This window comes from Lagopus leucura, unplaced genomic scaffold (genome assembly GCF_019238085.1).
Source record: "Lagopus leucura isolate 7727_CA_CO unplaced genomic scaffold, USGS_WTPT01 Super-Scaffold_100001, whole genome shotgun sequence".
Classification (NCBI taxonomy): Eukaryota; Metazoa; Chordata; class Aves; order Galliformes; family Phasianidae; genus Lagopus; species Lagopus leucura.
The window spans coordinates 25,721,734-25,735,286 of record NW_024962262.1 but is presented as its reverse complement, the minus strand read 5'-3'; the positions used below and the strand labels follow the sequence as shown (position 1 = coordinate 25,735,286).

The following is a 13,553-nucleotide window of genomic DNA, read 5'->3' as shown; positions in this document are numbered from 1 at the left end:
AGTTCATACTGGAGTTCTAACATGTCCGGCACAGCAGCATTCAATGGGGGTGTGACTTCATTCAGGCCACGGTAGTCCACTGTCAGCCTCCATTCTCCACTGGCTTTACACACTGGCCATGTGGGGCTGTTAAAAGGTGAGTGAGTCTTGCTAATCATTCCCTGATTCTCTAGTTGACGAATCAACTTCTGAATGGGGAGCAAGGAATCCCTGTTGGTGCAGCATTGTTGTCTGTGCATCATTTTTGTAGCAATTGGTACCTGTTGCTCTTCCACTCGTAGCAACCCCACAACAGATGGATCTTCTGATAGGCCAGGCAAAACAGACAACTGCTTAACACCTCTGTGTCTACAGCAGCTATTCCAAAAGCTCATCGATACCCTTTGGGATCCTTAAAATATCCCCTTCTGAGGTAATCAATACCACGTATACATGGAGCCCCTGGGCCAGTCACAATAGGGTGCTTTTGCCAGCATGTTAAAAAAAGCATTGTGGTGAGGTCTATACAATTCAAACAGACTCTCTCTCTCTCTCTCTCTCTCATTGTATTTTACTAATACTATATTTAGTAAAATCATTTGTTCCACCTCAGATTAGTGCTGTTGTTTTCAAGTATTTTGGGGTCCCCTGCTTCCCCTTTCCCAGAGGCGCGGATCCGCAGATCCCTCCGCCCTGCTGGTCACGGAACTGGGCCGGACCAGCCCATAAACCGTTGACAACGGGAAGCAGACTGACTAGCCTTGGGCAACCTCTCCTGCACGGATGGAATTTCACCGACATCCACAACTGCCAGTCCAGCTCCAGAGCCTCATGCCTGTTACATAAGGGCACCTGAAAGGTGGGACAGGCTGAGGGGCATTCTGCTTGTTGCCCCAAACAGGGACTTGTTTCCATCCCTCGCTGTCTTTGAGGTCACCCCTTTCCACCTGACTGTGAGACGGCAGATGATCCCCCACTGCTTCAGGAGCATCTCCTCTGCACCCTTCCTGTAGGAATGACAGTGTATGACTCCACCAGTCGATCCCCTTCCCACGATCCTGGACATTCCTCAGCCTTTCTTCTTCCTCCTTTAGCTCTACCACCAAGCTGAGCAGATCATCCACCTGCTCACATCGCACACAGCTAGTATCCGGGCTGCCCTCCTGTAGCAGTGACAGGGCCAGGCATTCTCTGCAGTCTGAGACCTGAACTGTGGCATGGGCGTTTATGCTTTCAGTCTGGATCTCTGTGTTCCTTTTAGCAGCAGCTCGCCACCGTGTGGTGACCATGGATGCACCTTGCTGTGTCCAGAAACCAACGACTGTTTCACTTCGTCTGAACAGTCCATGTGATTCACACACCCCGACTCCTCTTCTCTGCCCCCAAGGTTTTTTCTAGGCAGAGGGCATGGATGCAGAGCCGTTGTCCTGGAAACACCCACTACACGTCAGCTGCTCTCGAGAGCTGCCGGGCTGCTCTGTTATCTCGGGGTTACCTGTATGAAGGAACCGACCGAAAGCCCCCTGTACCTCACAGTCAGTCACTGCAGTTCTGGCTGGGACAGCTCCGAAGCAGCGAACTGCGGCAATCAAGGGCTTCTTCTGGGTTTGATTTTGTACCCTTCTAATAAAATGTTACAGGTGATGCCCAGTCTATGCTTATTTGCTTTTAGCTGTCCTAAGACAAGCTTATCCCTCTACCCAGAAAAACTGTGGGTACTCCATGCTGGAGGCATTCAAGGCCAGGTTGGATGGGGCCCTGGGCAGCCTGAACTGGTGGGTAGCAGCCCTGCCCATGGTGGGGTGTTGGAACGAGATGTCTTTTAATGTCCCTTCCAACCCAAGCTATTCTATAATTCTATGATTTTAGGATGATGATGGGAAGGGCTATGCTTGAGGTCTTTTCCAAGTGCTAGCATTAAAGCTGAAGAGTGCAGCTGATTATCCATAAACCAGAATACATTTAACCAGATGATTAATGCGTCAAAAAGAAGAACAAAATGTTCAGGAGATGAGCACAGTTGTTTTTAACACTATTAAATGAACTACCATCATCACAAGTATTGGCATCAGTTCTGTTTGTTGTGGGTTATGTGACTGGTTGTATTCTGTGTTCGCTCTCTGCCCATGTACCCAGCATACAGGGAGCCCCAGCTCCAGGTTTGTTTCAGAGAGCAGACAGACAGGGTTAAGGCTTGCCAAGGCACCACACTGCTGGAAGTTACTGCTGCTGTTGCTGCCTATGTGAATGCAAGGATAGTCAATAAACCAGTTTATTTTAAACTGTGTAAACTTCACAGTGGGTTTGGATGCTGTCTGACTGGAAAAAGCTCTGTCCGTGGAGGAGCCCAGTTACTAAGTAGGTCACTCTGAAACTAATGCCCCCTATTTATTTCCATGTAAACTACAACAGATACAAAGAGCACAATAACAATATTTGATAAAGCAAATTCTTAGCTACAAACACTATTTTTCAAAAAGTCACTACCATTATCTGTGCATTTTCACCAGTGATGAATGAGAGCCTGGATGCCCCTCTTGTAAAAATCCGTACCACTGGAGGTGACCCACTGTTGCCACTGCTGACCCATATCACGCACCGCTTCACAGTGCTCACATCCACTGTTTGGTCTCCATCAGCATTCTGCAAGCATCAGTGGATGTCAGTGGGAGCCATTTTTTCTGCATGGAGGAATTCAGTGACACACCTTTGCTTCATACATGCTTCCATGTCAGACACCATTTGTCAGACTGCCCCACTGCTGCCATCAACATGCTGCACAGCAACAACATGTAACAATATTGGTGGGAAGGTCCAGCCTCTACTGCCATACCTCCAACATCCACCTGTGATGTTGCGGACCAACAAAGAATCATAAGATCATTTAAGTCAGAAAGGATCTCTAAGATCATCTAGTCAACCACCAACCCATCACCACCATGCTCCTAAACCACATCCCCACAACTCATCAGTAAGTGAGGTGCAAACAGAGTCCTGGTGTGATGAACAGCATTTCATACAGAGGTGTGGAAAAGGCGGCTAGGGATTCCTCCTCACGCTATGATTCAGATTCTAGAAGGCTGGTGAAGCTCAGGGACCCTGGGATGAACCACCAGATGCTCTAGAGCCTCCTGGCAGCAGTAAGGAGGCATCTATGGCACAACAAGCTCTGATTCCCCACAACCCACACCAGGCCTTGCCATAGACAGTTGCCACTCGCTGTATCAGCCTGCCCAGGGTCCCATCCAACCCGGCCTTGAGAATATAATCTAACATAAATATAAAATAAAATATAATTATACAGAAGTGCAGAGCTTCTACAAGCGGCATAGGGGAACAGCCCCCGCAGCCCTCCCACCTCCTTCTCCCCTCCTCGTGCCGTTCTTTCCGAGGCGCTGCTCCTCCCCCTGCAGCGCTGCGGACGAGGCGACCACTCGGGCCAGGCCAGGCAGGGCCGGGCCGCAGCTGGCGCCTCGGACGCGCTCCACCGCTTCGCCCTCTGCCCCGCCTCACAGCCCACTCGGGGCGTAGCTTCGGCGCTCCTCCCCGGGATGTCTCGGAGTGGGCGGGCGACTCCGCCGTCCTTCCCCGCCCCGCGGGCTGACTCCGCTCGGGAAGGAGGTGCGGTGCAGAGCTGCAGCGGGGTCGAAACGGAGCGCGGTAGAATGCGCGCGTAGCGGCAGCTCCGGCTCCGCCACCCGGCTGAGTGCAGGCCCCGCGGCCGCGCCTCCACCGCGGTGTCCGCCATGGAGAAGCCGGAGGAGGGAGAGCCGCTCTCCCACCCGCTGGAGCAGCAGCCCGAGCCGCCTCCGCAGCCGCCTGGGGAGAAGCGCTTCAGGCTATGGTACGTGGGCTCGGCGTGCCTGGACCGGCGCACCACGCTGCCCATGCTGCCTTGGCTGATGGCCGAGATCCGGAGGCGCGGGCAGCGGCAGGAGCCCGGCGGCGCGTTGGGCGGCGGCGTGCCGGCCCGCGAGGTGCTGCTGCTGCTCGGATCGCCCACGCTGCGCTGCGTGCCCGCCGGCCCCGCCAGCCCCGGCCCCGGGCGGCCCGCCAGCCCTGCGCCCGCCGTCTTCATCTTCGAGCACAAGGCGCAGCACATCGCCCGCTTCATCCACAACAGCCACGACCTCACCTACTTCGCCTACCTGATCAAGGCACAGCCCGACAACCCCGACTCCCCCATGGCCTGCCACGTCTTCCGGGCCACCGACCCCAACCAGGCGAGTGGGGTTACGGGGCGGGGGCGGTGCCTGGGACTGCGAGGTGCCGAGCGACCCCCGCCCCGTGCAAGGGGTTCAGTCGGACCCTTGGTGGGCAGGTTGCGTTGCCCCGACCGCAGTGTGGCGTGGGAGCTGGGCAGACGGGTGGTGCTGAGCACCGGTTGTGCGGAAACTGTTTTTTTGGGGCCCGGCGGGTCATACTAAGGACACCTGGCTGTGCTCAGGCACACTCCGGCAGCTCTGGGTCTGGGTGGAGGCAATGCTGGGAAAACGCCAACTGGGAAAAAAAAAACGAACAGTAGGGCTCTTTTTCTGCCTCTTGAACGGGCTTTGGCTCACGCATCACATGTGCAGGAGCAGCTCCTAGAGGTGTGACAGGCAGGTTCGACCATTGGTTAAGCATGGCGGCAGCAGAGGCCTTTAGATAAGAGTACTTGGTCTGAGAAAGGCAAGACACCTTTCCTTGTTTTTTCAGGGGGAAAGAAGTCAGTGCCAAAAAAAAAAAAAAAAAAAAAAAACCAACGAAAAAAACCCCTCAACAAAACTTAAAAAGTGGAGGAAAACAAGAAGGATGTGGAAGGAGTATAGTGATATAGTGATAGGACAAGGTGTAATGACCTTAAACTAGCAAAGAGGAGATTTAGATTAGGTGTAAGGAAGAAATTCTTCATTATGAAGGTGGTGAGGCACTGGCAGAGGCCGCGCAGAGAAGCTGAGGGTGCCACATCATGGAGGTGCTCTGTGCCAGGTCGGATGGGGCCGTGCAGCCTCACCTGCTGAGTGGCAGCCCTGCCCATGGCAAGGGGTTGGAACTAGCTGAAGGTCCCTCTAATGCAAACCGTTCTGAGAAACACATGCAATTAGAAATACTACTATTTACCAAAACCACTCAGAGGACTTAACCAAAAGTTTTTAGTGTATTTATTTTTATTTGAGCAAAGACACTGCCAGAGCTTGTTATGTTGGAGAGATTTAGATTGCATATGTAGCTGTGGATTGATCTGCCCTCTGGGACAGAACAGGAGGCATCCCAAGCAGAGGTGACTGTTTAGCTTGTTGGCAGCTGCAGCCCTGCTGAGCTCTGCCAGGGAAAGGGGTCAGGAGGGAGCACGCGTAAGGAGCGTGGAAAGGAGGCATCATGGCTGGTGATTGTGCAGCCAAGATGTCCTTTTATGAATGCTGCCATATGGGCTGAAGGAACCAAGACTGCTGGCAGGACACATTGGATTGAGCATTATTTATTTGATAGCTCTGGTCTGGTGCTGTGACGTGGGACCTTGTGCTGTGAAGTACTGGCTGTAAATTACTCTTGCATGTAGTATTTCTCATGGTTGCATTTACACTAAAGGCGATCTTTTTGATTAAGCCATTTATCTTTATGTCTTTGTTCCTTGAGAAGAATGTCTTTACATGCATAGTAATAGTGCAAGTTGATACAGTACATAAAGACTTAGTATTGAAGGAAGGTATTATTCTGAATCCATTCCCTTTTGTAAGTTCCTAAGTTGTTCTGACAATATAGTCTAAGTTTTATCTGCAATATGTTTTTTTAACCTTTTAATCATTAATAAAGAATAGGAGGCCCTCAGACAAAGATTGTGTGGCTCAGGCTCCTAGACAGATGAGCCTAACAGGGATAGTAGATGCACAGCCAGCATTTCAATTCATGGGTTTCTAACAGACATTTTTTTCAGGTACCAAAAAGGAAATAATACAGGAATTTATTTCCTTCTTAAGTTGTGCTACCAACTGGAGAGGTTTGGTTGGCTCAGTCTGTGCAGCTCTCTGTCCTGGGTCCTTGCTTATTCTCAGTTCTGAGTGGATGCAGCCAGGTTGCATCTCACCTCGTGTTGTTAGGAGTTGCTAGCTCCTAAGGTCTTCTTTTGGAGCTCATTTATTGTAAAACAGTTGTTCTTGCACATTTTCAAGATCTTTACACATGTACACACTTCATCAAAAGTGCATGCTTCTGATTCATTGTGGTTATGAGCTTCATGGTACGTATTGGGTTAGAAATTAATTTTCATGTCTGTTATTTTAAGGTGATTTTGTTTTCGATCTTGGGCTGTGGTTCCTTCCAGTCAGCGCAAGCTGGCACTGCTGCTGAGAGAAGGAGTCCTGCTCTCCTCCCCTCAGCTGCTCACCCTTTCCTTCTGGCCTTGTCCTTGTGCCAGCACAGCATGCACAGTGAACAGGGGATTTGCCAGGTTGGCTTTTGAACACTTTTCTTGAACCATGGTAATATTGGCACAGTGGTTTAGAAGCACACTGGGTCGCTCTGGATGAAGAAAGGGTGCAGGAGCTGTTTTGTGGTCTGTGGGTTAGAAGACAACTGTCCGTTGTTTTCATTGGTGGATGAATCCATCAAAGTATGATGGCAACAACAGGTTTTCAAGATAATAGTGCTGGTGAAGTAATTCAAGATGCAGCATGGTGGAAGTTTTGGCTTTGAGCCCATTGCTTTGCCCACAAGGTATGTTCCACCATGTCTGAGGTGCATGTGCATTCACCATTCCCATGAAATGAGCTGCTATTCACGAAGGAAACCAATACGTCTTTCCAATTCCTGCACATTTTTAAAGTAGGTGATCAATCAAAAGCCAATGCAGCATATGTTCTGATAACATCAGGTAGGAAGACAGCATGTTATTTGTCTTGACTGAAGAAAATACTGGTGTGAGGTGGTACATCCTTATGTTCTAATTGAAAACCTGCAACTTGTGGTAGAGCAGAAAAGCAGGAGTCATTGGACGGGTTCCTGTTTTGGAGCAGTACCTTGGCTTCAGACCAGTTCTCAGCAGTCCGTATGGTGGTGAATGCTAAGATACTTTTGATAGGGGGTCCCTTTCTTTTACTCTTAGACTCTAAGGGGAGGGAAGCCTCTGGAGCTCTCTGGCTGGCTGGAGTGGGAACAAAAGTTTTTTTATTCTTTTCCTCTGCAATTGCTGCAGTGTTTGCTGCTCTTGATAACTTTTGAAAGCAGCAGCCAGCTAAAGGGGATGAGGGTAGTTGTCTAGCTTAGTGCTGGCAAGCAGCTTCTTAACAGCAGCCAGAGATGTTTGTTCTGTGCTGCTGTCATTTGAGAATTAGGTAGGATGTACAGAGTCTGTCTGTAGACTTAGATGACAGCATTGTCTCTTTTTAAATCTGGCAGATTTTCTTCAGAACCACAGGAACAGATTGGTGTTTTTTTTTTGGTTGTTGTAAAGCAAGTTAATTTCTAAGTAGAGCAGACACACCTTGCTGTCAGCCATCAAGAAAAGCCCTTCTGAGTAGTGATTTCAACCAAACTGATTTTTTTTTTTAACCACAGAACACCAAATTTCTTGCATAAAACAGATTTTGATTGAAGCAGAACGATATTGTTTGACAGTTGCCTTGAGTTCCCTGATCTCTGGGAGGAGGCAAAGGACTGATGTGCTTTTACACTTTTTTTTTCCCTCACCCTTTTCTAGTTGTTATACTTTCTTCTCAATACATGAGCCCTTCAAATGAGCTGTTTTGTTTTTTTTTTTTAAACTTCAACTTGCATCTTATAATTAATCATACTGTGAATGATTGTTATCAGCGAAGATACATAACTGTGCTTCCTCCAGTTAAGCAAAAACTTACTTGGTGCGTTTTGTGTTTCTTGTAGAAGCTTTTTAAACAGTGATCTGTGTATACTGCCATGGGGTTTCAGGACCAGTCTGAACTGACCTTGAAAGAAAACTTCTCTATTGCATGGACCTCAGTATTGTTGAGCTTCTGTGTGTCTTGAACTGTGGTTTTCTGCTGTAGCCACAAGTTTGTGGGACGAGGCTGTCTCAAGCCGAAGTAGAAGTAGTGAAGCATTTTGCTGACCAAGTAAAGTTGTGGTAGGAGCTGGAGAGGCAGAAGGCTAGAGATAAGAGCTGAATGTAGCCTGCCTGTAGCCCGGGTCCATGCTCAGTTGTCACTGCACAGGCTCAGTCAGATTGGCTTGTCTATCACAAGCGAGTATTAGTTGTCTGTGCAAAGCAAGGCCATAGGACAGTGTGTTGTGAAAAACAAGACAGCAGTACAAAATGTTTAGTTTTCGTTGTCTGAAAGAGGCTTCTATGCTATAGTAAAATGACACCCTGTAAGGTTTATGATTAGAAAATACAAGTTAGAAACATTTGAAGAAGGTTAGTGAACTTCCTATTCAGATTTGTTTTGTGCTTTAATTTTCACGTGACTTAGGAGCATGGGTTGAATGCATGCAAATTTTTGGAATATTCAATTACACACGTACAGCATTGTTTCAATTAATATTGATGAATCTTGCACTGGTTAAGTCATCAGATAAGTTGTTTTTAATAGGAATAACGAACGTGATGGAAAAAAAAAACATGGGCTTTGACAGTAATGAGAGAGATGCATGGCTTGGTTAAAGTAGACTTGAGCATATTTGGATTGCAGAAGAAAGAGGTGAGCCTTGCTTTCCCAGTCGTACCATGAAAACAAGATTTGGAGAAATCAAAACAAAATGTTTTCTAAGATTATGTGGGTTAGAATTTAATTCATTAGTTGAGAAACTGACAAACTGTGGCTCAAAACAAAATGGATGCTGAAGACTTGTAGTGAATGCAGAATTGTTCTGCAAGCAGCCTCATTATCTCCAGCCTACATGGGCTACAAAGGCTCACATGCAAAGTCTTGCTGTCATTGTTTTGGTTTAAAAATGTCTGGCAAAGTTTAGAAATGGAACTGAAAGTTGAGAGCTTAAGGTTTCATTTTTTCCTTAATGTCAGAATCAGCACTTTTTTTTTTCTTAATAGGTCTATTTCACTTTAGGCTTGTATAGCTGTCTTTAATGTCCAGTTCTGAAAAAAAAAAAAAAAAAAATTGTCCATAATAATTTTCTGCCAAGTCTCAAATTGAAGGAATAATAAAACCAAATTTGTTAGCTGTTCCTTTGTGCTGCTATGTAGCCTTTTATCTCTGATTAATGTTTAGCAGAAAGGAATGATTTTGAGTGCTCTCTTACCTATTTAATTCATGTATTTTTCTTTTTTGCAGTTCCTGAGAACCACCCAATTATTTGGGAACAGAAGGAATGTTACTGGGGACTGCATTTTTCAGAAGGATAAAATAAAATACAGAGTGATAAGTATATGAAATGATATAAGCTCAATGAAAGTGGCTACAGGCAACATACTGATCAGAAAAGAAGGCTGTTTGTTTTAAAGAAAGCAGCTTTTGTGCACACCAAATCAAATTTTATTCTGAGGTTGTTTCTGTTTTTCTATTCTGTTTCTCAAATTTCAAAAATAATTAAATAGAAAAATAACTGCCAGAAAGTTTGGCTACGTTATGTATATGATGACAATGGGGAGAACCTGATTTCTAGGCTGATTTCTGAGACCAAAGTTGGTGTTTATGAAAGTGAATGTTTAAAAAAAAAAAAAAGTTTTGATTTCTGTCAGCCATTGTAGAATGGTAGCATGACTGACTGCTTCCCATCTCTGCTTTTTCTTAGAAGTTGGTATTGCTGTTGATGTGTGCAGTCCACCCTTCTTTGCATCTCTTCCACTCGTTTTTCCAATTAAATTGAATCTCTCTGAGCATCTTGAGTTTTTCTGAGGCAGTGAGGTGAACTCAGATGAATTTCAGAGGCCAGGCATGAGGGCTGCTGTCTAGGCTGTGGGTCCTGGAACTTTTAGCAGTGCTGACTTGGTCCCCTTGTGGCGCCAGCTGTCTGTCCTTAGCCACCTGGTTCTGGTTTTGTGGTTTCACTTACTCTCTCGACTTCAGAGAAGGGGAAAGGGAGAATTTTTCTGTGTAATAAGTTGTATTATTTGTCTCATTTGTGAATTATGGCATTGTCTACCTCCACTGGCTGCAGTGTTCTGGGGCATCTTTAGAGGCCACAAGGAGATCATGGGGTACAAAGGTCAGACCTGCTGGATCTCTTGTAGAAGTCATGAACTGTGGGCAGCCAGACAACAAAATGAAGGCAGTAAAGTGACGTAACTTAAACAGGACCTGTGATGTTCTGTTCTGTAGAGTCTGTAATACCATGCCTACCACCGTATTCTTTTGGGCGCAAATAGGTGCATCCAGACCATATACAGTAACATTCCTTCCAAATAAATCACAGTCAGTAATGCAAGAAACTGTATGGTCATGTCATGAACAATGTATTTGCTCTGAACAAGTCTTCAAAGTAGGAAGACAGTAAGGAGTGTTAGAAAGGAACCGAAAGCTTGAAATGCAGAGGTGGTTGCATCAAGGCTGCACAAAGGATGTGATTTCTTGTGGTTACCAGAGAATGCACATTGCTTTTGTGTATGAATGAGTTCTTTGGTGAGCATATTTCCCCTTTCCAGATGTTTTAATTAGGTGACAACTGGTAGATCAATGAGGCAGGCAAACAAACAGAGCGGTTGTCCTGTTGGTCTGAGAGTAGTCTGGTAATTCAATCTTCCTCTCAGCATTTGTCAGAGGTAAGCCTGTTTGTACCATCAGGGATTAGTTCTAGTAGTATATTTAGGGCTACAGGGAAAACAATGTTAAACAAACAAACAAGCCACCAAACAAACAAAAACACATGCAGACATCCCCAAGGGCTCGTTTAGCCCAAATCACAGTCTAACCTTTTTAGTCTTTGCATGCTTTCAAGGCTTGAAAAGTGAAGTGACACCTACTTAAAGCCATCTCTCTTAGGAGTGAGACCACTACTTGGTCCTGCCCTCCCTGCCGCAAGGAATTAGGGCTTCTGTGAAGTTAATTGCTCTGTTCTCTGGAGTGGTGGTGCTGGTGGGATTCTTCTGTTCTCTGAGTGTTCTCTCTGAGCAGAGAAGAATCTTGCAGCAGAGCAGTGCCCCGGTATCTTCTGTCCCTCCTGAAGTGCAGTGTTGTATGCTGACTTCAGCTGCAGTACTTAACGTATCTTTTCTGTTCTTATACCTGTCTTCAGTTCCTTAAGTCAACTGAATAAAAACCTGAGGTGTACTTCAAAAGCTGTCATACCATGAAGACTGTTTAGACAGTGCAGATTATGTATAGTAAGTACATGTAAAACATGTCTTAAATTATGTTTTTCTGTTCAGAGCTTCTGAAAAGTGTCACATTAATAAGCAATTACCTGCACGCGTTGCAATTCTCTTCAGCTTGAATAAGACAGGCAAAATATTTCAGCTGATTAACTGCAAAAAAAAAAAAAAAAAAAAAAAAGTGATGTTTTGCTTCAATGGATTCTCAGTTGCATTTAGAAATTCTAGTTATTGCCTCCAAGGAATTCTAAATCGCATTTTGTGGCTTTGTTAGTTACTTGTAACAGTGAGTTATCTTCATCTCTGTTTAAGTGGATTGCTTTCTCACAGAATTTTTAATTTGGTTTTCTATCATTCTATTTCTTTGCACTTAAAGAATTTCAGATTTCTTCTGAAAACATGAAAAGGTACCATGGCAAGGTTTACCTTGCTTTGCATCTCTGGAACCACTGATTGTACAGTGTTGGGCAGGTATTGCACTTTACTGAGGGATTACATTAGTTTAAAATGCGAACACGAGGACTCCTTGTTCAGAGTTCAAAGGCTATATGAAAAGGCTTGTAAAAGCTCCTAGATGGTGAGATAAAACCAATCCCATCCAAGCTTGTATTTCGCCCTACTCCCATTCTTGTCACTGTGGTTTCCCTCCTGCTGTTGCAACTTCTATTTACTGTGAATTTCAGTCACGTAGTTCATTTTTGTGCACTGATAAATCATAACAACTAGTCTGCTCAGTTAAAATGACCAGGGTTGTGTTTTAATTCATTAATCTTCTTGACAAGAACACGTAGATCTGCACAGTGCTGTTTAGAGATCTGCTGTTTAGAGATCTAAAAACATGTTGTGGTAAGTAAGAATATTGTCCTCTGGGGCATAGCAATGACTGGCTTCCAGACTGTTCACAGTTTTGTTTTTCCTAGTGAGACTAATAAATATTTAATTTTTTAGGATGATGTTAAATATACTTCATGTACTCCGTGACTTGGATATGGGTTTCCTGTTGTGCTCATTTTAAACAGGAAGAAGTGTCCCATGAACGCTGTGAGCAGCCAGTGGTCTGTGGGTTCTTGAGTATTCCTAAACCAGAGTAAATATTCAGACACAGAGCTGTGAAAGATTAGGATGTGTGATGTTATAACTCACTGAAACATTTATATATCCCTTCTCATGGGTTGTTTCTTGCTTTGCCTTAATTATTCTTAAAGCTGGAAATCAAGTTATGCTGGAGCTTCCAAAGAATAATAGAACTAGGGTAGCACACACTAATAGGGCTGCGTTTGCCAGAGAGAACCAAGTTGCTTTCTTTAGGACCACTCTTCTGGAAGTGTAGAAACAAAGAAGCACACAGATTCTGGTTGTGCGCTGTGCTCAAGTTTGGTGTATGAAGTTGATGTGTATTGGGTGGGCTGCAGTGCCCCAAAAACTCAGCAATTCCTGCCTGCCCTACTCTGTCACAGCATGAAAAATGATGGGCTTGGTAGTGTATGATACAGAAATTAATTTTTCCTAGCACACAGATTTGAAAGAAGCCATACTGTGTGTACAGAGTGCTTCTGCACTTGGCAGTGAAAATAAATATCAGACTGCAGTCAATATTATGGTACTTTTGTGGCAATTGAGGCAGTTTGGAACACAGATTCCCTTGCAAGCCTTTAGAGTTGCACCAAGGGAAATAAGAAAAAAAAACCTGAAATAAGCAGAAAAAGGTAATTTCAGATGTTGATGTCTTTAGTTTGCAGATTCTTTAGGATCTTTAGGTAAGGTTTCAAGAAACATGCTACTCTTTCTGTAGCATTTGGTTTAGGCTCACATACAGGACTTTGTTTTTTGTAGAGGAAATTTCTAAACAACATGCCTTTTGTAGAAAAAACTTCTGGTCTGACTCCCCTCATACTCAGTGGGAGTCGCTTAATTTTCTGTGCAGCAGGACTGCCAGCTTGAGCACCGCAGAGCAGTTTGTAAATAGGATCATCCTTTTTTGTAAACCATCTGCAGGTTGGATGGGGCCCTGAGTGGCCTGGTTTAGTGGTTGGCAGCCCTGCCTATGGCAGGGGGTTGGAGCTCAGTGATCTTTGATATCCTTTCCAACCTAAGCCATGTCATCATTCTATGAAGCACACGCGGCTGGTGCGTGGCATGTGTGTGCATGTGCTCAGATTTAGCACTGAGGAGAGTTAGCACTGGGGAAATGTGCTGACCTGAAGATGAGAGCAATTTGGGTGCAAGGCAACATGACTAAAGCCAGCTCAGAAGGAGAGGGTTTACATCCTGGCACGATGCCTCCTCATGCCTCTGATTCCATCTCTGTTTAGTGCAAGGAAGAACTAAAAATAATACCTGCAGTTCAGTGTGG

At 45.4% G+C, this 13,553-nt stretch overlaps 1 protein-coding gene across 2 annotated transcripts in view; it reads left to right on the top strand.

Moving 5' to 3' along the window:
* Positions 1-3,587: 3,587 nt before the first annotated feature.
* Positions 3,588-13,553, top strand: part of TBC1D4 (TBC1 domain family member 4) — a 103,960-nt gene continuing 93,994 nt past the window's right edge. The window contains exon 1 of one of the 2 annotated variants that reach the window (XM_042867885.1): positions 3,588-4,202. In XM_042867885.1, the coding sequence (XP_042723819.1) occupies positions 3,726-4,202 (477 nt within the window). In that variant the 5' untranslated portion in view covers positions 3,588-3,725. The remainder of the gene's footprint in view (positions 4,203-13,553) is intronic. The other variant, XM_042867883.1, reaches the window with a different exon arrangement.